Source organism: Balaenoptera acutorostrata, chromosome 9 (genome assembly GCF_949987535.1).
Source record: "Balaenoptera acutorostrata chromosome 9, mBalAcu1.1, whole genome shotgun sequence".
Lineage (NCBI taxonomy): Eukaryota > Metazoa > Chordata > Mammalia > Artiodactyla > Balaenopteridae > Balaenoptera > Balaenoptera acutorostrata.
This window is the reverse complement of record NC_080072.1, coordinates 49,382,543-49,407,348: the sequence shown is the minus strand read 5'-3', so window position 1 is coordinate 49,407,348 and position 24,806 is coordinate 49,382,543. Positions and strand designations below refer to the sequence as shown.

The following is a 24,806-nucleotide window of genomic DNA, read 5'->3' as shown; positions in this document are numbered from 1 at the left end:
TGATTCTTCCTAATCCAAGAACATGGTATATCTCTCCATCTATTTGTATCATCTTTAATTTCTTTCATCAGTGTCCTATAATTTTCTGCATACAGGTCTTTTGTCTCCTTAGGTAGGTTTATTCCTAGATATTTTATTCTTTTTGTTGCAGTGGTAAACAGGAGTGTTTTCTTAATTTCACTTTCAGACTTTTCATCATTAGTGTATAGGAATGCAAGAGATTTCTGTGCATTAATTTTGTATCCTGCTACTTTACCAAATTCATTGATTAGCTCTAGGAGTTTTCTGGTAGCATCTTTAGGATTCTCTATGTATAGTATCATGTCATCTGCAAACAGTGACAGCTTTACTTCTTCTTTTCCAATTTGGATTCCTTTTTCTTCTTGGATTGCTGTGGTAACACTTCCAAAACTATGTTGAATAATAGTGGTGAGAGTGGGCAACCTTGTCTTGTTCCTGATCTTAGTGGAAATGGTTTCAGTTGTTCACCATTGAGGACAATGTTGGCTGTGGGTTTGTCATATATGACCTTTATTATGTTGAGGAAAGTTCCCTCTATGCCTACTTTCTGCAGGGCTTTTATCATAAATGGGTGTTGAATTTTGTCGAAAGCTTTCTCTGCATCTATTGAGATGATCATATGGATTTTCTCCTTCAATTTGTTAATATGATGTATCACGTTGATTGATTTGATATATTGAAGAATCCTTGCATTCCTGGAATAAACCCCACTTGATCATGGTGTATGATCCTTTTAACGTGCTGTTGGATTCTGTTTGCTAGTATTTTGTTGAGGATTTTTGCATCTATGTTCATCAGTGATATTGGCCTGTAGTTTTCTTTCTTTGTGACATCTTTGTCTGGTTTTGGTATCAGGGTGATGGAGGCCTCGTAGAATGAGTTGGGGAGTGTTCCTTCCTCTGCAATATTTTGGAAGAGTTTGAGAAGAATAGGTGTTAGCTCTTCTCTAAATGTTTGATAGAATTCGCCTGTGAAGCCATCTGGTCTTGGACTTTTGTTTGTTGGAAGATTTTTAATCACAGTTTCAATTTCAGTGCTTGTGATTGGTCTGTTCATATTTTCTATTTCTTCCTGGTTCAGTCTCGGCAGGTTGTGCATTTCTAAGAATTTATCCATTTCTTCCAGGTTGTCCATTTTATTGGCATAGAGTTGCTTGTAGTAATCTCTCATGATCGTTTTTATTTCTGCAGTGTCAGTTGTTACTTCTCCTTTTTCATTTCTAATTCTGTTGATTTGAGTCTTCTCCCTTTTTCTCTTGATGAGTCTGGCTAATGGTTTATCAATTTTGTTTATCTTCTCAAAGAACCAGCTTTTAGTTTTATTGATCTTTGCCATTGTCTCCTTCATTTCTTTTTCATTTCTTTCTGATCTGATCTTTATGATTTCTTTCCTTCTGCTAGCTTTGGGGTTTCTTTTGTTCTTCTTTCTCTAATTGCTTTAGGTGCAAGGTTAGGTTGTTTATTCGAGATGTTCCCTGTTTCTTGATGTAGGCTTGTATTGCTATAAAGTTCCCTCTTAGCACTGCTTTTGCTGCATCCCATAGGTTTTGGGTCGTCGTGTCTCCATTGTCGTTTGTTTCTAGGTATTTTTTGACTTCCCCTTTGATTTCTTCAGTGATCACTTTGTTATTAAGTAGTGTATTGTGTAGCCTCCATGTGTTTGTATTTTTTACATATTTTTTCCTGTAATTGATATCTAGTCTCATAGCGTTGTGGTCAGATTGATACGATTTCAATTTTCAATTTCAGTTTTCTTAAATTTACCAAGGCTTGATTTGTGACCCAAGATATGATCTATCCTGGAGAATGTTCCATGAGCACTTGAGAAAAATGTGTATTCTGTTATTTTTGGATAGAATGTCCTATAAATATCAATAAAGTCCATCTTGTTTAATGTGTCATTTAAAGCTTGTGTTTCCTTATTTATTTTCATTTTGGATGATCTGTCCATTGGTGAAAGTGGGGTGTTAAAGTCCCCTACTATGATTGTGTTACTGTCAATTTCCCCTTTTATGGCTGTTAGTATTTGCCTTTTGTATTGAGGTGCTCCTATGTTGGGTGCATAAATATTTACAATTGTTATATTTTCTTCTTGGATCGATCCCTTGATCATTATATGGTGTCCTTCTTTGTCTCTTGTAATAGTGTTTATTTTAAAGTCTATTTTGTCTGATATGAGAATTGCTACTCCAGCTTTCTTTTGATTTCCATTTGCATGGAATATCTTTTTCCATCCCCTCACTTTCAGTCTGTATGTGTCCCTAGGTCTGAAGTGGGTCTCTTGTAGACAGCATATATACGGGTCTTGTTTTTGTTTCCATTCAGCCAGTCTGTGTCTTTTGGTGGGAGCATTTAATCCGTTTACATTCAAGGTAATTATCAATATGTATGTTCCTATTCCCATTTTCTTAAATGTTTTGGGTTTGTTATTGTAGGTGTTTTCCTTCTCTTGTGTTTCTTGCCTAGAGAAGTTCCTTTAGCATTTGTTGTAAAGCTGGTTTGGTGGTGCTGAACTCTCTCAGCTTTTGCTTGTCTGTAAAGGTTTTAATTTCTCCATCAAATCTGAATGAGATCCTTGCTGGGTAGAGTAATCTTGGTTGTAGGTTTTTCTCCTTCATCACTTTAATTATATCCTGCCCCTCCCTTGTGGCTTGCAGAGTTTCTGCTGAAAGATCAGCTGTTAACCTTATGGGGATTCCCTTGTGTGTTATTTGTTGTTTTTCCCTTGCTGCTTTTAATATGTTTTCTTTATACTTAATTTTTGATAGTTTGATTAATATGTGTCTTGGCATGTTTCTCCTTGGATTTATCCTGTATGGGACTCTCTGTGCTTCCAGGACTTGATTAAATATTTCCTTTCCCATATTAGGGAAGTTTTCAACTATAATCTCTTCAAATATTTTCTCAGTCCCTTTCTTTTTCTCTTCTTCTTCTGGGACCCCTATAATTTGAATGTTGGTGTGTTTAATGTTGTCCCAGAGATCTCTGAGACTGTCCTCAGTTCTTTTCATTCTTTTTTCTTTATCCTGCTCTGCAGTAGTTATTTCCACTATTTTATCTTCCAGGTCACTTACCCGTTCTTCTGCCTCAGTTATTCTGCTATTGATCCCTTCTAGAGTATTTTTAATTTCATTTATTGTGTTTTTCATCAGTGCTTGGTTCCTCTTTAGTTCTTCTACATCCTTGTTAAATGTTTCTTGCATTTTGTCTATTCTATTTCCAAGATTTTGGATCATCTTTACTATCATTATTCTGAATTCTTTTTCAGGTAGACTGCCTATTTCCTCTTCATTTGTTGGGTCTGGTGTGTTTTGACCCTGCTCCTTCATCTGCTGTGTGTTTTTCTGTCTTCTCATTTTGCTTATCTTACTGTGTTCGGGGTCTCCTTTTCACAGGCTGCAGGTTCGTAGTTCCCGTTGTTTTTGGTGTCTGTCCCCAGTTGCTAAGGTTGGTTCAGTGGGTTGTGTAGGCTTCCTGGTGGAGGGGACTAGTGACTGAGTTCTGGTGGATGAGGCTGGGTCTTGTCTTTCTGGTGGGCACGTCCACGTCTGGTGGTGTGTTTTGGGGTGTCTGTGGCCTTATTATGATTTTAGGCAGCCTCTTTGCTAATGGATGGGGCTGTGTTCCTGTCTTGCTAGTTGTTTGGCATAGGGTGTCCAGCACTGTAGCTTGCTGGTCATTGAGTGAAGCTGGGTCTTGATGTTGAGATGGAGATCTTTGAGAGGTTTTTGCTGTTTGGTATTACGTGGAGCTGGGAGGTCTCTTGTGGACCAGTGTCCTGAAGTTGGCTCTCCCACCTCAGAGGCACAGCCCTGATGCCTGGCTGGAGCACCAAGAGCCTTTCATCCACACGGCTTTTGGGAGGTCTGACGTCTTCTGCCAGCATTCAATGGGTGTTCTGTAGGAGCAGTTCCACGTGTAGATGTGTTTCTAACGTATCTGTGGGAAGGAAGGTGATCTCCGCGTCTTACTCTTCCGCCATCTTGCCCAGACCCCCCGGTCCTTATTTTTTAAGGTCTACATTTTCCAAGTTTCTCAAAAGCTTGGTGTAAGAGTGGTGGTCCTGAGCTTGAAGTATAGCCTTAGGGACTTTGACATCTCGCCTCTGCCTGGCAGCCATGGCTCTCTTGAGGTGGGTTTTCTGGATTTGATAAGATCCCCTTGACTAGGCAGCCTGGAAATACTATGGCCGGAGCTGTCTCACTGGGGAGCTGACTGCCTTAGGCTTTTCCCACACTCCGTGCTTGCATACCAAATGACGCCCCCATGCGACCTCTCCTCCACACCACTTGTTTGTTCTGGAACCAGCTCTTTCCCCATGTTCAGTGAAGTGCCATGCTGACAGGAGGTCCTGTGGGATATTGCCTTCACCCAGCATCCCTGAGAGTGTACCAGAGCACACGTGGAGGGCATGCCCTTCCAGCAGAGGCCAGCCAGGCTGTGAAGGAGTCAGACTCCTGGGGATTCTGCACGGCCCCCATCCGTGCCACCAAGCACCCCCTCCAGAACTCTGCAGAGACCTAATATGGCCATCCCTTGGCCAAGCTACAATGGAAGGACCAGGCCAAGAGTGAGCAAGCATCGTGGAATCTGACCAGCCACTAGAGTCAGAGGGTGATGGCTCTGAGGAGGCTGCCGGGGGCGGAGGGTGGTTGGTGGGGGGTACAGCTCAGCTGGAAAGCTCATGTTTAACCTAAATTTGACCTGACTTTCAGATTGGAACAGAAATAAAAATTCAAGTGTTTATGATTAGTCATTATTAGCTATTGAAATTTTCACTGTGCTCATTATAAACGTGTATGTAGCACGGAGTACTTACAGTATGGTAGTAGAATGCTCATAAGAAGGAAAAAACTGTGGTCATGTAGATACAACTCCAAATGTGGGCATCTTTTCAGAGACGATGGAAAGTGAACAGGTTCGAAGCTGTCTGCACCGCAGGCATGATTCCAGGGCTCTTAGCTAACAATGGGTCCTGTGTTGTCCCTTAGGCACTTTTTTTCTTTCCAGCCCGAAAGTATTTTGGTTATTGTTCCTTAAGTTGTTTGTTCAGATCTTTAGATACTTCATAAGTGTCCTAATCAGAAATGTTGCCTTTTTTTGTTCTCTTGCACAAAAAGAATGAGTTCATTAAAGCTGTCAGTGCGAGGGAAGAGCTGTGTCTTAACTGCATTTTGGTCTTTTAGTTTAAACAAAGCCATTTAAATGAGTTCCGTGTTTCCACAATCATTCAAAAACTGTTTATATTACACAGAGGAAATATTAGAGCATCCTGCTCTAGAGAGCTTTCTGCACTTTTATTCCCCCACGTCTTTGTTTTTAATGACCTAACTGATCCTCTGTGTCACTCTGTGAGGTATGATCTCCTCTATTTAAAGGATGGGAAGCTTGAGATGAGGTGACCTACCTGAGCTTGTGCATGGTTAGTGCAGCCTCGCCTCCTAATCGTTCCCGGCTGTCGTTCTGCACAGAAGGTCCTACCTTGTAGAGGAGGAGGCTGCAGGAATTCTGTACATGAATATGGAAGCCCCCAACAAAGTCCCCAGGGATCCCCTGCCTTGAAATCCAGCTGAGCAAAGGGTGGGAACAGGGAAGCTGCCCCTCTCAGACCTGGCATTTGTACAGCTATACAGGACATGTTAATTCTTTCAACATAACTTCTTAAACAGTTGTTAGGTGTTTTTATGTTCTTATTGCCTTTCATTTATTCATTTCCCATCCACCCTTATATCTTTTTTTTTTCACCCTTATATCTTTTAGCCCTACTTTAGCTTCCTGTTTATTTCTTGTTGTGTTTTAACCTATTTTTGTTTATTTCATCTCTTCCACCCCACACACCCAGTTGATGCCATGAGCCTGTTGCATCTTGTATCATTCCCTGAATTAACCTTCTTGTTCTGCTTGGGAAATGAGAATGGAGGCCAACAGGTGGTGGATAGAAAGTCATCCATTTCACACACAGAGGAGAATGGGTTCCTTTTTTATCCGCATGCATCCCACACAGACACACCCTGTGCCGCAAAGTAGATCCCTATTAGCCCTTGATGATAATCTTGGTTTTAACTATAGTTGGCTCAGAACTGACAATTCTATCTTAAAATTTACCAGTTCAAGCAAATCAAGCAATGGTAGGTAGAATCCCTTTGTAATTCAGTACTATATCCAAATAGCAGGAATGCTTTCTTGTAAGTCTGTTTCCAGAGGAGTAAATTTCAGTCAATTGACTGATCACCATTTGAGACAAATGCATTAGCCAGGACTTTTGGTTGCAAGTAACAGAAACTTGGTTTGAACCAGTGTAGGCCAAGAGGGGACCAATAGGAAGGGCAGGGATGTATCATTGCCTTTGGATAGCATGAACCAGGGGTGAGAATGCCACCAGTCTCTCTTTTTTGGCTTTCATTTGTGTTTCCATGTGTGCTGGCTTCATAGCTTACTCCTGCTGCAAACCAACTTCCTCCACCTAGAAGAAGACATGTCCACTGACAACCTTTGAACCTTGCAGCACAACTACTACCATTTTCTGTTCCCAAGTTTAAAAATGCAGAGGAAAGATTCCAACCATCTAAGCTTTGCATCAGGAGGTTGGGAGGGGTGAGAATATCTCTAAGAAGATGGCAGCCCTCACTTGTGCCACATAGTTACAGCAAAGGTAATGACCCCAGCCTGTTCCTTTCTCTTAGCAAGAGAGCAAGAGGGAAATTGACTAGTCTGTTGTTTTTTTTTTTTTTGCAACTAATGATAAGGGTTTTGGGGGGGATGGGGACCTTAAATATCCTCTGATAATCACATCCCTGATAAAAATGCAATGTCCCCCAAGATATGGAAAACCTACTTTATTTCTTGAGTCTGCTAGCATTCAGCTCTTGGTGCATGAGGAACTTAACCAAGAGTAAACTCCTTATTCACTGACCCGTGGAAGAGGTGGAGGCAGGACTCAGATTAGTCTAGTGTCTTTGTGTAGCCCCAAGTGCCCTTTATATAGAGACTCTGTCCATACTGGAATCTTGGTGGTCAGTCCTGTGCTTCCTGGACCCACACAGCCCTCTCTCCATCCTCCCACTTCTCTCCTAATCACTGAGTCTGATTAACTATCATGGTCAACTCCATGACCCCCAGCCATAGATCAGCCTGCACGGCTGCTACATCATCCTGAAGCCTCTCTCTTCCATTTAGAGATGGCTTAGAAGATAGCCCCACTGTAGGCTGTTGATTGCTGGAGCTGTATATTAGGCCTGCCCAGTCCCAGCATCAATAGTATTTTGGGTCTTCTAGAAAGAGGGCCACAGTCTGTAAGAGTCAAGGTGCTGTGTTGTCTCTGTTCCAGAGGACTATCAGCAACATCACTGTCAAGGCCTGGGGAAGACTTTTTTTTTTTTTTTTTAAATTGAAGTATAGTTGATTTATAATGTTGTGTTAGTTTCTGTTGTACAGCAAAGTGATTCAGTTATATAGATATAGACACAGATATTCTTTTTCAGATTCTTTTCCATTATAGGTTATTACAAGATGTTGAACATAGTTTCCTGTGCTATACAGTAGGACCTTGTTTATTTTATATACAGTACTGTGTATATGTTAATACCCAACTTCTTTTTTTTTTTTAATTTATTATTTTTCGCTGCGTTGGGTCTTCGTTGCTGCATGCCGGCTTTCTCTAGTTGCAGCGAGCAGGGGCTACTCTTTGTCGCGGTGCACGGGCTTCTCATCGCGGTGGCTTCTCTTGTTGCGGAGCACAGGCTCTAGGTGCGCGGGCTTCATTAGTTGTGGCACGTGGGCTCAGTAGTTGTGGCTCACAGGCTCTAGAGCACAGGCTCAGTAGTTGTGGTGCATGGGCTTAGTTGCTCCACAGCATGTGGGATTTTCCCGGACCAGGGCTCGAACCCATGTCCCCTGCATTGGCAGGCGGATTCTTAACCACTGCACCACCAGGGAAGTCCCCCAACTTCTAATTTATCCCTCCCCCACACCCCCTTTCCCCTTCAGTAACCATAAGTTTGTTTTCTATGTCTGTGAGTCTGTTTCTGTTTTGTAAATAAGTTCATTTGTATCATATTTTACATACACATGTAAGTGACATCGTATGATATTTGTCTTTCTCTGTCTGACTTCACTTAGTATGATAATCTCTAGGTCCATCCATGTTGCTGCAAATGGCATTATTTCATTCTTTTTTTTTAATGGCCGAGTAATATACCATTGTATATATATACCACATCTTCTTTATCCATGGACATTTAGGTTGTTTCCATGTGTTGGCTATTGTAAATAGTGCTTCTATGAACATTGGTGTATATGTATATTTTCAAATCAGAGTTTTCTCTGGATATATGCCCAGGAGTGGGATTGCTGGATCATGTGGTAACTCTATTTTTAGTTTTTTAAGGAACCTCCATACTGTTTTCCGTAGTGGCTGCAGCAATTTATATTCCCACCAACAGTGTAGGTGGGTTCCTTTTTCTCCACAGCTTCTCCAGCATTTATTATTTGTGGACTTTTTGGAGATGGTCATTCTGACCAGTGTGAGGTGGTACTTCATTGTAGTTTTGATTTGCATTTCTCTAATAGTTAGTTATGTTGAGCATCTGGGGAAGACCTTGATGTGACATTTCTGAGCTGTGTTTTATATTTGCCTCCAAGAGATCTGGGTTTTAGAGGATGGATTCCTTTATTCAAGACTTTGCCCAGCCTCTTGAGGGTAAAATTTTGATAGAAGCAAAGGTAGTTTAACTTCAATAGTCTTGGCTAAAGTTTCTGAGTTATTGACAATATACACACAAAAAGAACTCCCGGTGCTGATTCAGTTCTGTGATATAAGAGAGAGGGAGTACGTTTCACTGTGGCGTTCTTCAATAAGTGACGCAAGAGGACATGGAAATGTCACTCTGTAGTTGCATTTCACCTCCATAGCGTTCGCAGATCCCTGGCCTTCACAATATCTCTTGGTCCCATGCAATATTATATCAGGTAACTAACATGAATTATAGTTTCAGGAATAGCTTTGACGATGGAAAGTTTGGATGAGAAGATTCATTTTTCCCTCTGTCACATTTGTAGAAAATAACCATCAAGACAGAAGAGAAAAATTTGATCAAATATATGTATATCACACCTTAGTACATCAGAAGTCCATTGTACAGGTCTAGCCTAGGGGCTAACATCATTAGTTGAGTAAAAATGACCTCTTTTTAATTTATATTTACCAATGGGATGAGCATCCTTAACAGGGTAGAACAGTATAGAACTCTCCTTTAGATCACTTGCCATCCCAGAGCGGGGAGGAATAGAAACTTAGCATGTAGCATCCTTCGGAATTCGGTGTGACTTTCTCCTCCTCGGTGGAATGCTGGCATGGTTCTCTCCGTCTGACTTTATGCATGGAGAGCTGGGCAACTGCTCTATCACCAAGTTACCTAATAGAGAATACGAACAAGACTTTTCAGAGACTCCCAAACCTGGAATCACTCAGGGACCCAGTTGATGATCTCAGTATTGATCCAAGCCTTCTACTACAATTCCACTGTTAGAATTAAGGAAGCAGGTGTACCCTCTGAGAAAGCAAGCTCTTCTGAAAGTCGGGCAAAACAGAGCTGTGTCCCGACTCTGTCTTTTTAAACATGTTTCTCAATAATTTTCATAATCATCTGACCTTTTATACCCTGATGATATAGCCATTTTATAATCCAAGAATGATGCCAAAAAGTGACTGAACCTGTTGCCCAATTACTGGAATAAGGAGTATGCATCTATTCACTCAAAACTCAAATCCTCACCTTTGGCTGGTAAATGTTGGCATTCAACAAGATGATTTTAAAGCAATCTTCTTGGCTCTGTTCTCAGTTGCTTTCCAGGTTCTTCAGGCAGAGGTGGTGTTTTATCCTGGTCTGTGCCCAGCTAAGGCTTGAGTGCAGTTTTCTTGAGAGCTGTCCATCTTCTGTAGAATGTGAAAACACAGGACTCTGAACTTCACCAAAAGCAAGGGATAACGATGTGGCAGACTTCTGTCTGGGACATTGTCTCCATCTCACTGTTGTTTAATACCTTTCAAAAGCTTGCTAGAGAACAGCAGTGATTTTGGTCAACTGTATGAGAGGAAGATGGCCTGCTCCTCTAGGATGGTGATTTGGGTCGAGGGAGGGACTTTTTCGCCACAAGCAGCACTGCTACATGGGCCAGTGTGACTGCTGGGAAAGGATGTGCCTCTCAAGTCTGTTAGGGGAGGAAAAGAGCACCAAGAACTGTTCTAGCTACTCAAACAGTGCTGCTAGATTTTAAAATATATTTTAATTACTCAAGTAGATATACATATTTTTATAGGAAGCTCAAATATTATAGTTAAAGCCCCTCTTGACCAAACCTCCCACTCCCAACTTTTCGAAGCCCAGAAACTTCCCCAAAAGAGAGCACTGTTAAGGGTTGTTCTGTAACCTTCCAGACACTGGATCTATTTACTTTCATACATATATCAATACTCGCGGAGCTGGATAGTATTGTTTTCTAGTATCGCACCACATGATTCTTTGGATCTTGCTGCTTTCACTATCCAGTATGTCTTGTATTTCTATGATGGCTCATAAAAATCTGCCTCGTGTTAAAATGCTACAAATTGTCCATAATATGGGTGAACCATAGTTTATTTATCCACTCCTCTATTAATGGATATTTAGGTTCAGACAGCATTTTTACACCTTATTTTAAGTGAACTTTCATACAATCGCAATGTATAAAACAAAATTTATACTGATCTGTTCCTCAATTAAGCTATAACAGAGTGCTTACGGGTTTCGTACATGGTAACTTGGGCAAATAATCTATTTGTGCCTTGTTCATATACTTTGTGTCTCAGTTCCTTTAAATGTAAAATTAAAATAAAAATAGTACCCATCTAGCAGAGTTGTGGGAAGGATTAAATGAATTAATATACGTAAAGTGCTCTCAACAGCGCTTGGCACACGGTGAGCGCTGCCTAAGTACCCACTATGTGTCTAGAGCACGGTACTTGGACCACATTGTATTGGTCTCCATAGAATTGCTTTGGTTTTTGGCCCACGTTATCCACTAACCTTTGACCTATTTTGAGAACATCACAGGAAAGCAGTGAGTTCTTCTGGGCTCTGTTTACTGTGAGGGATATTATCATGAATGTTGTTTATCCCACTACACAAAGTCTGTGGAAACAAGGGATGGTTCTCCCTTCCTTAGGAAGAGCTGTGCTTCTCCTAGGCAGTCAACTTGACTTTATCATACTGACCTGTGCATCTTTTAACTCAGTTGTGCTTCCCTTTTTCCATTGGCTGCTAGAGTAGATTCAGTTTTTGGTTTTTTTTTTAATCTACTTGTAGCATGTGTTATAGACTCCATGGCACGCATTTTGTGTATTAACTGAACTTACGATATCAACTTCCTTCCTTCCTCCTCTTCTTTTTTTTTTTTTTTTTTTTGTCAACTAGCTGCCTCTCTGGGTGATCGTGTAGGTAGGTCTTTTATCGTATGAACACACTGCACTCCATCTGACTGAGGCCCAGGTGGCGTGGTAGCTGGCTGGAGTCTTGTGGAAGGAGCCTTCCCTTCATCTCCTGCTGGAGAAGTGCCAGCTGCCAGTGGTGGGTGGCCCTGTGCATGTGCTGACTTTGGCACTGGCGCTGGATATACACAGCTTCACTTGGGTGCCTGGGTCCTTTCTGTTCTCAGTCTCTCTCCTCTGAAAGTCACCATCATGTGAGGTCTTGGACAGAGAAGCAATTGACCTGCTGCTTAAGAACTATTTTCCTTTCTTTTCTTGTTAGGTTCTGAGAAATGTAGGTTATAATTATATCTTTGGATACTAGTCAGTGTTTGACCATGTGATGACTGGAATATTAATTAATGGAACAATAATAAACTGCCATCAACACAAAGAGGCCATTAGTGATTGCTAAGGCCCTTTGTTTATGGTATGAAAGAGCTTCCATAACACTGAACAAGATGCAGACTGGAGAGGGGCTAGAGGAAAAGGCAGCGGAATGGCAGGGGTGCCCTGTCCGTCTAGCCTGTGCCTGGCACAGCTGCCCTGGGAAATGGCCCCTGGGCTCACCCTCCTGCTGCACCTTCGACAAACAGCCAGTGCTTCTCTCACAAGTGACACTCCAGGGCTTGAATGCAGATTTCTTGGTCCCTGTTTCTTTTTAGAACCAGGCCTGGCTCTGCCACCTGCCCTCACCTAGGCAGTGCACTGGGGAAGGGATGGGACAAGGGAAGGCAGGAGGTATCTTTTCTTAATGGGGCGGGTGGGATGGGGTGTGGTTGGTAAAGCCCATTCTGAAGGTTGGAATGTGGCGAAATGGGCTCAGGAGAAGGGGACCACCTCTGGGCCCCTGTGCCTGGTCTTCTCTCTGACATTCTCCTTTGTACAATCATGACTTTCCTTTGGGATATAGGATACCCGCCTTACGAACATTGGAGCATTGATTCCTCTGGACCAGCCCAGGTGTCAATGAATGTCATTTCCCCGTTTAACAATAAGATCTGGTTTTTCAGACTGCTGAGCCCCTGGATGGCCTACTGTGCGCCTCTGGTTTGGGCCCTTAAATTCCTCTTGGAAGAAGGGCGTAGTCGTAGCACTGGGCCAGTTCAGTTCCATTAGCAGCTACCTCCCTCCTCCCTGCCTACAACCGGGGCAGACACACCCAGGAAGTGACTGCAGCTCCTGTCTCTAGCTCAGGGCATCTTACAAGCTTTGCCTCTCGACTGCCATCTCAGATCTCCCTGTCCTCTGTTTTCCATGGTTTCTGGCTACTTGGTATTTCCTGTGTTTTCCCTCTGCTTGGCCCTTGAGATCCCTCTGGCTGTCATTTGGGTTCTTCTCAAGACGTTTCGTCTTAGCTTATTCCTCTCAGCTCTAACACTGCAGCAACTCCACGTGCCACCCTGGTTGCCAGAGCCCTTATTGAGGGGTGGGATCGGCCACTTCTGAAAGGGATGTGCGAGTAGATGAAGGGCCTTCCGTTTGGCATCCCTCATCCTCCAGGCTCTCGGCGATGTTCAGGATGGGCCTCCACACCGTGAGGTGTGCCTCGGCTCTGGAGAACTCTGACGTGAGAGTCAGGAGACAAGATCTGTGCCGGAGTTGTTCCCATATAGTTCCTCGGTGAATGGTACCAGCTCCCTGGTCTCAAAGAGTAGACCCTTATTGCTATTGGTGCTGCTGGCCGGCTGTGCCTCCAGCTAAGCCAGACCCAACACGCCCAGTCACGTCATGCGCCGCCGGGTCTGGAGTTCCACCGAGGCCTTTCTAGCCAAAGGTGAGGTCATCCAGGGGGTGGTTTTTGCCAACTTTCAGGGCACGCCTATCAGCGGCATCTGATCTGGTCCTCATTGTAGTAGTTTTGAAATCCTGTGGTTTCCTGTTTAGGTGGGTGGTTTTGCATAGATAATGAGCGAAACTGTCCTCACCAATTGCATACTTCATTTGGAAGTTGGTAAGATGTTTTTCCAGCCTTTTAAGTGTGTGTTTTTTTTCCCTCTTCCCTTTAGTCCCAGGTAAATCACCACAGTGCTGCTAGTAATGAAACGTACCAGGAACGCTTAGCACGTCTAGAAGGAGATAAGGAGTCCCTCATATTACAGGTGGGTCCTTTTTGGTGGGAACCAGCTTATTCTGTTACCTCCAACTCTGTAACTGCCTTATTAAGTAGGAGCGAAGTCCAAAGGGTTTTCTCTGTTGGATGTCTCCTGCTCCCAAAGTGTATGTTTTTCAAAAGACTTTTCCTGAAACAAAGGAGAAAGTAACTGGGGGCACAATTTAACTCTGGCCTTGGCTTTTGGGGGCTGTAAACGGATTCATTGATTTATCATGGACTGCAAGAATACCTGCATCTATACACTGGAAGCTCTGTGGCCAGGCTGATTAATAGGGCCCTGTCTTCCAGGAGTCTTGCAAAGGAGATGTGTCCTCATGTCACTAATAAAGCAAAGCCTCTTAAAGAGCCCCAGGGTGGATGCTAAGAGGATCAGTCCCAATTCACCCGGAGCTGGATCTAGACTGATCACTTTGAGGCCAAACCCCCTGGAGCTGTTAACATGGGTTAATAAGCCTTTGATGACTCTCTTACTTTGAAGAAAGGAACTCCAAAACTTTTCAGGGACAAAGAGTCAAAGACGTTGTTTCAGGTCTGAAAACTTGCATTGCATTCTGAAAAGTTGATCTTTCTCATGGGATGCTTTTTGCTGAGGTAGGAGCTCTTTGCTGTGTCAGTTCTCAAACGCATGAATCAAACCTCAAGGTCTGGTATGCCTCAGACACTGTGATTGACAATTTAGAGAATAATAAGACTAATATCCGAATCCCAGCTCCTTAAAAAGCTTGAAGGGTGGTGATTAAGACTGGTAAGTGGGATGGAAGCGAGGGGGGGCAGGTAGGGTTCTGGGACCCTCCCTAGACTATGGGCCTTAGCTTAGAGCACTAGAGTTAACACTAGAGTTAAGAGGCTGCAGTATGTTGGGCTTTTTTCCTTCTGTTTTACCTTATTTCTTTTATTCATTTCACTTCATTTTATGAATGTAGGTATAATATCTGATTATTTTAGAAAGTTTGGAAAGTCAAAAAGAATTTAACATGTTGGCCCTTTCTTCCAGTCTTTTTTTTTTCCCTGTCCTGCCCCTATTTTAAAAAATTAAGCTCAGACCAAATATACAATTACACAATTTTGCATCCTAGGTTGTTCTTTTTTTTTTCTTCACTTCATTGATTTGTTCATTAAAAACTATTTGCATGCCCACAACTCAGTGGATACTGGTTTTAGGTGCTGGGGTTGTAGCAGTGAAGAAAATAGACGAAGTCCCTGTTCTCAAGCTTCCATTCGTGTGTGTGTGTGTGTGTGTGTGTGTGTGTGTGTGTGTGTGTGTGCGCGCGCGCACGTACATGTATGATAAACAAACCAATTCACAAAATGTTTCCAGTGATGATAAATGCTATGGAAAAAAATAAGCAGGATAGGACTGTGTGGTCAGGGACGACCCCCCTCCGATAGGAGGAGACTTAAGGAGCTGGGGGGGGGGAACCCCACAGAGACTGGGAGAAGCACGTGCCAGGCAGAGGAGGTGGTTGGTCCAGCGAGCACCCTGAGGTAGGCATGTGCTTGGCGCGTGGGAAGAACAGGAAGGGGCCGTGTGGTTGGAGCTGGTGACCCTGAGAAGCCTGGGAACTGCCTACTGAGAGGTAGCAGGGGCCAGATTATATAGCACGTTAGAATGCAGACGTTTTCAGGGATGTGTAATTTGAACCTCCATCCCAATGACACAACTGATGGACGAGCGTCCAGTTTAGAATTTTGCCACAAATAGTATCAAGCTACAAACTAATGAACCCGGAACCTTCATGGCTGAAATGAGACATTTCTATTTAGAGGGTTACAATTTAATAAAGAATTCCTGTGTGATAATCTCTCTGATATTTTAAAAATTCCGAATTCTTGAATAATCCTTAATGAAATAATTCTAGCACAGTTGGGGAGCTGCTCATCAGAAAAGTCAGAAGTGGGTCCGAGTGGTTTCTATCCCTCCAGGAGCTTGTGGACAGACTCTCGGAGTTGCTCTTACGTGCTCACTGCTGTCTCTGGAGGCTCCATGGAGCAGGTTAGACAGATCCTCAGCATGGGAGTGCTGCTTGCTTGATTAGTTCACAAGGCAGCTCAGCCAGACTGAATTCATTGGCGCCCTTGGCCCGGAATGTTCTCCTGGGTTTACTTGTGGAAGAACAAGGGAAATCACATAGGGCAAAATACTTTGTTTTCAGGATTAAACAACAAATAAAACCAAAATCTTGTATTTCTTCATTAGAATGTGACTTCTTAATGCAAGGATTTTCATCTTTTTCTCTTTCCCCCACTTCTGTATCCCCTCGGTTTCTAAAATTATGCCTAGCGTGTGGGAGGGGCTCAGAAAATATTTGTTTTTCTTGAATAAAGGTCACATTTAGAACCTTTATACATTTTCTCCCAATTTTCTACACCTCTACATTCATAACCTAGACTGAGTATTCATGTTTATAAGGACCCCTCAACCCGGTGTATCTCGAGTCTTATGAGCAGCTGGGCTATAAGCTATAGAATGCCAGAGACCACATGTTATTCCTCTTGGTACCTAAGACCACAAGTTATTCGTCTGGGTACCTATTCCGCTGGGTAACGCCAGCGCATGGCCACAAGGCGTGGTGCAGACTCTCTAAGTGTTAATCATCCCAATAAGATTAACCATAACACATCCCCAACAGAAGCTCTGGAACCCAGGGAGCAAAGGCCACCCCTGGCATCCTACTCTTTTGAAATTAGAGTTAGTAGTTGAAAAGGCCAGGACGGCTGATCATGTTAGGCAGCGAGGATAGGGCGCCCATATTTGGATTATAATTGAAATGTTAGCACATCATGCATCAGCTCTGGGAGTATGTTTCAATAATTCATTAATCACTTAGGAACATAAAAATGGAAAGCTTAAAGCAGCCATATTCATTAAGATTAGTGCCTCTAAAAGGGAGCTTTATAATTCATAACTTCATTTAAGCATGCATAAGTGAATTCACATTAACTCTCATGCTCCAGCTATCATTCCTTTACAGACTGAGGAATAATTTATGATCATCTATATGTAAATGGCGATGAGTCAACCATTGGTAAAAACCAAAAGGCTATGAAGGATCTCAATTTACCAGTCCTTGATTTCTTTATTTTGGGGGAGGTCACTCATATGCTTTCTTCCTCTTCCTGCTCTGAGGCACCTTTTAATAATAATTATTTAATAGTAATATGGAAAAGGATTATTTAATAATAATAAGGAAAAGGATTTTAAAATAATAAGGAAAATAAATAATAATAATAAGGAAAAGGGCTGTTTGCTGATAGAGGAGGCTTTGAAAATCCTCTCAGTCTGTATTTAGGGTATAATTTAAATGATTTATTGTAAATGGATTTTTATTTGCTAACAATTCCAATAGATAGTCTCGATGTTCTTCAGAAAGACGACTGTTTTCTTGCCACTGTATATGCAGTGTGGCTTGTGTATATTTATGACTTAAAGTCATGTTTTGGCCTGTGAAGCACAAAAACCTTCCTGCAGCCAAGTTTTGTCGGTGCTAATACATGCCCTTTACGTCCCACATTCCTTAATTGCTTCAGAGCCCTCGCCTGATAGGTTGAGCTGTCCTCACACCCTGATGAGACGGGTAAGGTCATTGGCTGCTCTGCAGAGAAGTTTGGATTGCGCTTCCACGTGAGGTGGCAGAAGCCCTGGCGAGCCAGCTGCGGTATTCCTTGAGGTCGGGCTGCCCAAGGGAGCTCTGTGAGAGGCATAAGGAGCCAGAGTCCAGGCCCGAGGCCGCTCTCGTGGCTGCTGGGTGGTTTTCTCCTGAGTCTGTCAAGAGCTGGAAATGTGACCAACCTGGTCCAGGTGGTGGCTGGGACTTCCTGGCCAGGTGAGAAAGCAACCGGGGTTCCCTTCATGCAGGACACTTCCCCCACCTGCCACCCACCAAAAATAACAGCCATTCTTCTCACATCAAGAATCAGTGGTGTGGCTTCTCGGCTCCCCTCCAGCGGGGAGCCGGTCCCAATCCTGCACCCTTGCTTTATTTCCTGGGACAGGTGAGTGTCCTCACAGACCAAGTGGAAGCCCAAGGAGAGAAGATTCGGGACCTGGAAGTGTGTCTGGAAGGGCACCAGGTGAAACTCAATGCTGCTGAAGAGATGCTTCAACAGGTAAGGGTGGGCGGGGCCCAGGGCCTTGGGTCCTGCAGCTGCTCACGTGGGCAAGCCCCTTTCTGGGTCCAAGTTACAGACATCGCTGCTGCTTTCCCCTTTCCCGTCCTGCCTGGAGGGAGGGTTGGCTGCTGGAGGGAGGGTTGGCTGCTTAGCCTGTGGTGTTTACACAGCAGGTGAAACCGGAGGGGGAGGGCAGGGAAGGACTGGCCTGGGAGGAATAACTTGTTGGGCTGGTTTGACAGATTCCCAGGGCACTTTCTGGCCTGGTTCAGTGCGGAGCTCTCTGCTGGCCATGTCCCCCTCATCTTATCACACCAGCCATACTGGACACACTTAACTGGCTAACTCCTCATGACCAAGTAACCCACAGTTTGGGCATGGCACTGTTGTCGCCTTTGCCCTGTAAGTGGCATCTGGGGTTTTCAAAAGTCGATTAACTTATTTTGTGCCTCTTTCCTACCCTCACTCTTTCCCCTCTCACTCTGTGTGGCTTTCTTTGATAAAACCGATCACATATTCCATAAATAATATTTTAATATAATTTAATACATATTAAAATGAAAAAAGCTGCTCTTTTACCATTCAGAAACATCTCTTAAATGTCTTGTTTCTCTTTGGGCCTTTTTGTTATATGTACATATAATATACAAAACACTATTTGCACCAGAGATATGATTTAGTCCTCAGCTTTCCTATGCTAAACGTCATAGAGTGAGTTTTTTTCCACCTTTTTTCTTTTTTTTTTTTTTTTAGTAAAAGTATTATAATTGAATTGACTCTTCTTGAACAGTCTGACCCCATTGTAAATAATGAGCTGCAGTTTTTAGGAAGAGGTGTTGAATTTTTATCAAAAGTCTTTTCAGAATTTGTTGAGATGCTAATCAGAAATTTTATTTTATGAACTCTAGTAATATATCTAATTAATTTCCTTAACTTGCATCATTTTTGCATTTCAGTTATTTTGAAAACTAAACCATGACAGAAGTTTATGTGTGTGTGCTTTGTAGCTCCTGGTATAGTACTTGGCACATAAAAGGTGCTCACTAATTATTTAAAGAATGAAAGTCCATCTCTTAAAATGAGCGGGTTCAGTTAGAAGAGTGCTTATAATCTCCCTCCCCCACCCCCCAAACTCTAACTTTTTTTTTTTTTTTAATTGCTTTGGTCAGCATAAAATTCAAATTGTTTCTCCACAGCATAGTAATGAACAGAGGCTTTGAATATGACCTTTGGTCTTAGGGTAAATATCTTAGTTTCTAGGTGTTTCTTAGCTTTGAGTGCATTTGAAAAACTTCTTTAAAAATCAATATTTTTATGCAAATGTCTGTAGAAACTAGTTCCGACAGCTTGGAAGCTGTTATTAGTTTATCCTTTCATTGCTGATTAATAAGTTACCACATTCTTGGCTCCATTTGATTTTCTGTTTAAATCGTATGCCATTTCTCTTGCTTATCATATTCCCTGGAAATCTGAGTAGCAACAGGAGTGAATCTTTCTTTTTATTTGCTCTTAAAAGTTGAATCTTTCTTTTGAAGACCCAGGAAAGAAAATAGCCTGGTGGAAAAATCTCAAATGGCAGAAAAGCATTTTCACAAGAGTGCATGGGACAACCCACTAGATTATATTTTCAAGACAGCAAAAGATGCGGTTCTGGGGTGGGGACCAGGGAGGAAGATGATGGAGGGGCTGTTAAAAAAAAAAAAAAAAAAAAAAAAACCTAGACAGAGACCAAGAAAATTTGCACGTGGAAGGGAACATGTCAGAAAAATGGCCGAAGGCTGATGTTTCAGGAAGGCAGTGCCTGGTGAGTAACCACACGATCGGAGGTCAGAAAGTGGCCCATCGTGGTGCCTGAGCTCTCTGAGGCTGTCTTATCCTTCTAAGCATTATCCCATAGACTGGATTTTTGACTTTTTAAAAAGTCTTAAGCTCAACTGCCCCTTATATCCTGTTTATTCTAAATCTTCTTTCTTGTGTGCTGTGGCTGGGTAGCAGTCATGTGGTTTGCATGTACCGTAGAGGTGGATGTCTTGGCTTGGTATATCTTGGAGTGCAGTAGCTCTTATTTGCTACCTCTGGGGTTGAAAGATCTTCCTGAAATTAACCAAGTTATTTTTATGCCCATATCTTTGACCGTCGTCTCTCAGCCTTTCAAGGGTAAAATGAAAGGAGTGTGAAGTACTCCTTTCCTGGAGAATTCTGAGTTCATGTCATAGGCATTTGAGGCTCCGCTCCCACTCATGTGTTCTATGGGCTTGGTGGTGCCTGATCTGGAGATCATTGGGTTGCCAGCTCTAAATGACGCATTGAATGTTCTGCACATGCTAATGCTTTCCTGAAATCTGCTTGATACTATTTGAAAAGACGCTTAATTCTTGCATCACAATGCTGACGTGATGCCATCTATAGCGTGGAGTACATACGTAAGTGTCCTCTGAACCTGGGGATAGGCAGAGACTTGCCTGGGTTGACTATGATATCCTGGGCCCCAGGGCTCATGGTAGGGCAAGCATGACTCACATCCTTGAGGCAGAGAATGGAGGCAAACAATTGCCTCTTTCTTTCTTTTTTTTTTTTTATTTAATTAATTAATTAGTTTTATTTTGGCTCCGTTGGGTCTTCGTTGCTGTGCACGGGCTTTCTCTAGTTGCAGCGAGTGGGGACTACTCTTTGTTGCAGTGCACGGGCTTCTCATTGCGGAGGGTTCTCTTGTTGCAGAGCACGGGCTCTGGGCACACGGCCTTCAGTAGTTGTGGCTCGCCGGCTTAGTAGTTGTGGCTCACGGGCCCTAGAGCGCAGGCTCAGTAGTTGTGGTGCACGGGCTTAGCTGTTCCGCGGCATGTGGGATCTTCCCGGACCAGGGCTCGAACCCGTGTCCCCTGCATTGGCAGGAGGACTCCCAACCACTGCGCCACCAGGGAAGTCCACAATTGCCTCTTTCTGCCAGCCCTCAGCCAAGCCTGGCCTCCTGTTAAAGGCCTGAGGAGCTCTGAAGGGAGACCCTTTCACTGTCACAGCGTGGGGCCTTCTGACTGCCTATTGACACTGCTTCCCTTGGGGAGGCAGCTCCTGCTAGCCCTTACACACTGAATACATCCTTTCTAAAGGAGCCAGCCGCTACTCAATTCTAGCTGACCGCCCATGGAGGCCCATTACTGCTTTTCACAAGAAGCTGGAAATCCAGATGTAAAAATTTAAAGATCAGTCTTTCTATTTTAAAAAATATTGGCAACTAATTTAAATGAAAAAGAAGTATTGTGTGAACCACACAATATTTATTGTACCTTTAGGCCAAGCCTGGCCCACAGATCTCCAGTCTGCAACCTCTATTCCAGACTTTGCCCCCTTGGCTGGCTAGAAGACCTCTGGGGGTACTTAAGGAAACCCAGACCCAATCAGCATCGTCCAAACCCTGTGCGTCCATGGGTTCCAAACCCCACTGCACTCTCTCCCCCCACAGCTGTTCTCCTGACCAATGTTCCCCACCCGACTCACAAGCCACAGACCCCTCAGCCTGGCTTGGCCTGGTCCCCTGCTAAGTGCTGATATCTTAGCTCTCATCTGTTTTCTTCTACACATTAACCCATCTGGTCTCCAGAAAGGGAGAGCATGAAGACCCATGGGGTTAGACAGGCAAACCAGGACCAAACAGAATCAGCACAGAGGCAGGGCCACATGAGCCACACATAGATTACAGACACATTTGAGGGCAAAATATTTCTTGTCTGCAGCCTGTTGCAGGACACAGGGTGGGAACGGGGCAGCTACAAGCGTCTCTTGGAGCTGCCTGTGGAAACACCTACTCTGACACGGTCTCTGACTCACTGAGCGTGTCTAGATTCCCCAGGGAACCTTCCCCATTAGGAAGAGACATCTCCCAGGAAATGTACAAGTGGGTCTTCAAAGGCCCACGGCCTGAGTCCATTTTCACCTCCGTTTTAAGCAGGTCAAGGCGTTGCCCAGCTGCATCTTTGAGGGCTGCACACTGAACTATCCGAGCCCAGAGCCCAGAATAACACCCCAGGAATACAGGTGTGGACCAGCGCCCTCCCCATTGTGATTGGCCTAGACCATGTTGGCAATAAAATCTCTCACAGAGAGAGAGTTCCTTATGCTCTGTGATGTATTTGAAGTCCCTGGTGACTTTTTCTAAAGCGGCCTCCATGGGTTCTCTGGGGTCCTGTCAGTTCCTGCACAAGCTCCTCTGCCTCTGATCACTGACTCTTCTCCAGCGGGTGATGATTTCAGGGAGGAAGCCGATGCTGTTCAGTGGAGAAAGAGGTCTTACACAGAGCTGGCAGCCAAAGGGAACACTTTCCAGAGGCTGGCCATTGACAGGTGTAATCAACGCCAAGAGCAGCAGCCATGTTTAGTGCCAAAAAGAAGACAGGATAGGGAACCCAAGCGGGGAGGAAGAAAGGATGCAAAGCTCCTTGTGAAGACACAGCCCAGCTTTTGGGAAACCTGAAAGGACACCAGGCTCTGTCTCAGTCCTCCAACCTGACCCAGAGCCTCAGGTGTCAGGCAACCTCATTGTGTTGGCTGCCTTTTAGGTGAGGTGTGGAGAGTGACAAATTTAGGGGATTTGGAGTCCATGGACATGACTTTCTGCAGATTCACCACTTGTGGTTGATCTGGGAAAGTCAGTGAACCTGGGTTCTTATTTATAGAGAACGGAGATGACAGTGTGGGCTCTGCACTGCCCACCTCCTCGAGCTGTCGTACAGTTGTTCCAGTTCTGTTAAAACTGGACTATCACACAATGGCCAGGGGGTTACGGGACCCAGGACACAGGCCCAGTTCCTACCCTTGAGTCGAGTGAGGGAACAGTGTGCCCAGGTGTGTGAACTCAGCAAAGCGTCGTCGGCACCCAGCTCATAAATTCCCCGAGAGCACCTTTAGGGGGAGGTATTTCTACCTCAGAAAGGATATTAAACAGAGCTATGCACCTGACCCTGTGGGAGCACAAATCTGTCCGAGGAGACAGGACACTTGAGTGAAGAAAAAGGGGATTTGCCAGTTCTTCCCCTAAAATTCCCCCTGGGAGATTTGTGAGGCAGAGATAACTGCTTTTCCTCAAGTTTATCTCATTTGATGTTGGACCTCCAGACCACAGTGTGAGGTAGGTGCTTTACCCCTTTTTACAGATAAGGGGACTGAGGTTCAGAGAGATGACTTAGTTAGTGGAGACTGAGTCTGGACTCAAACCCAGGTTGACTACGAGCCCCTCTCCCTGGAAGAGGCTTCCCTGCAAGGCCTAGGCCTCTTACTTCAAAGGGCAGAGGGACACATTTTTCCTTTCAAGTTGTTCTATGGCCCGTTCTTTCATTCTGGTTTCAGGTTGCCAGTCTGGCTCCAGTCCTCCGTCATTGGTCAGAAACTCCCTGGGTCAGGTTCCACACTTAAAGTTGGAAGTAATCACTTCAAGATGTTGGCCCTTTAAGGAGAGCAAAGTTGAAAGGCAAATTCTCTTTATCAGCTCCAGTCAGACACTGAGCTTTGGGAAAAGGAAATGATGGTTTGCTCTGAAATGGAGGCTTTTTTTCATCTCCCAGAAAGGAGATGTATTTGTCCTTCTGGAAGAGATTACTGGTAGTGGTGAAGTGAGGGGGTGAGTGATAATTTTGTTCATTGGTTTTCTTCATTACCCAGTTTCATGGTCCTGCCTAGTAAGAAACACAAACCACCGTCCTCCCATACCACCCCCTCCTCATCCCTTGCCCTCTCTCATTTACACAGGCAGCCTTGAACCAATCAGGAGATCAGACACTACTGCTGCTTATGAACCTCTGCCTCTTATCTCCAGCCCCCTGCCTCCCCATTCCCCCCCACCCCATCACAGTAGCTCTATGATTCCAAGACATCCCAGCAGGATCCCACCCTGCGGGTCTCAGTAGGTGCCAAGCGTTGCCTTCGTGCTCTGGACAAACAGGCTGGATCAGAGATCAACTGCAGTCTGGGGGATGGGAGCTAAAGATCCAAGAATGTTACTCTTAAGGGGTAGACAGAATAAAAGATGCCAGCAGAGAAGACAAAGGAGAAAAAAGGTCAGGAAAATGGGACTTCCCAGGTGGTCCAGTGGTTAAGACTCTGTGCTCCCAGTGCAGGGGGGCCAGGTTCGATCCCTGGTCAGGGAGCTAGATCCCGCATGCTGCAACTAAGGATCTCGCACACTACAACTAAGACCCTGTGCAGCCAAAATTAATAAATAAATATTAGAAAGAAAGAAAGAAAGAAAGGTCAGGAAAATGGAAAGGGAGGGTGGGCTCACACTAATGAGGGGATGCAGGGTGAGTCATTGGGTTGAGAGCTGAGAGGTGAAAATTGCCTCGGAAAGTTGGGACGCTGGTCCCAGAGCCAGGGCTGTTTCTGTGTTCTGCTGAAGGCAGAAGCTGGGTTGCAGGCATGCAGACGTTTTCCTGAGAAGTGACAGAAGGGTGAGGAAGAAGAGGCAGCAAAGAGTGGATTATTCTTTTCAGAGCTTGGCTGTGAGGGGGAGAGGGGAGGGAAGAGAAAAAGCTGGCGTTCATAATCACACCACACGCAGAGTGCGTTTGCCTAGCCTGAGCACTAAGGAGCTGATGGTGGTCCCTGGAGGGGAAGGAAGGTCAAGAGGGAAGGTTCTTTCGAATGTCAGAAATTTGATCATGTTTATAGCCTGAGGGATGGAAGCTGATGGTGAGGGAGAGATTAAATGCCTGTCAGAGCGGATGATTAATGGGCCTACCCTAGAGTAGGGGAGACTTGGTGAGAACTTCCTCAAAGGCAGTACAGAGGTGAGGGAGGGCCCAGGTCCCTGTGAGCAGGCGTCATTCTGCACTACCGGCTAGAGGGAGAAACAGGACCAGGACTCAGAGGACAAAGCCAAACGCTACTGGTTAACCAGGGAGTTACCTGTATCTTCATTCAAGCTGCGTGAGGATGGCATGGAGGACTGGTCAGCAACAGGAAGGTGGGTCAGGTGGGGCAATTCAGGAGCAAACTCTGGAATCTTTGTGTCCTTTAACATATGCTTTTAATGTGCAATCTGGAAACTTACTGGGCTGGGAACAGTTTT

General features: G+C 44.2%; 1 protein-coding gene across 18 annotated transcripts in view; it reads left to right on the top strand.

Annotated features, from left to right (window-relative positions):
• The window catches only part of PPFIBP2 (PPFIA binding protein 2), a 151,405-nt gene that overhangs the window by 74,644 nt on the left and 51,955 nt on the right, over positions 1–24,806 (top strand). For 16 of the 18 annotated variants that reach the window (XR_009009224.1, XR_009009223.1, XR_009009225.1 and 13 more), the window contains 2 exons: positions 13,533–13,625; positions 17,633–17,746. Coding sequence is in view for 14 of the 18 variants with exons in the window: in XM_057552651.1 (XP_057408634.1) it covers positions 13,533–13,625; positions 17,633–17,746 (207 nt within the window). In the remaining 4 variants the exon portion in view is untranslated. The remainder of the gene's footprint in view (positions 1–13,532; positions 13,626–17,632; positions 17,747–24,806) is intronic. The other 2 variants (XM_057552646.1, XM_057552653.1) reach the window with 1 other exon arrangement.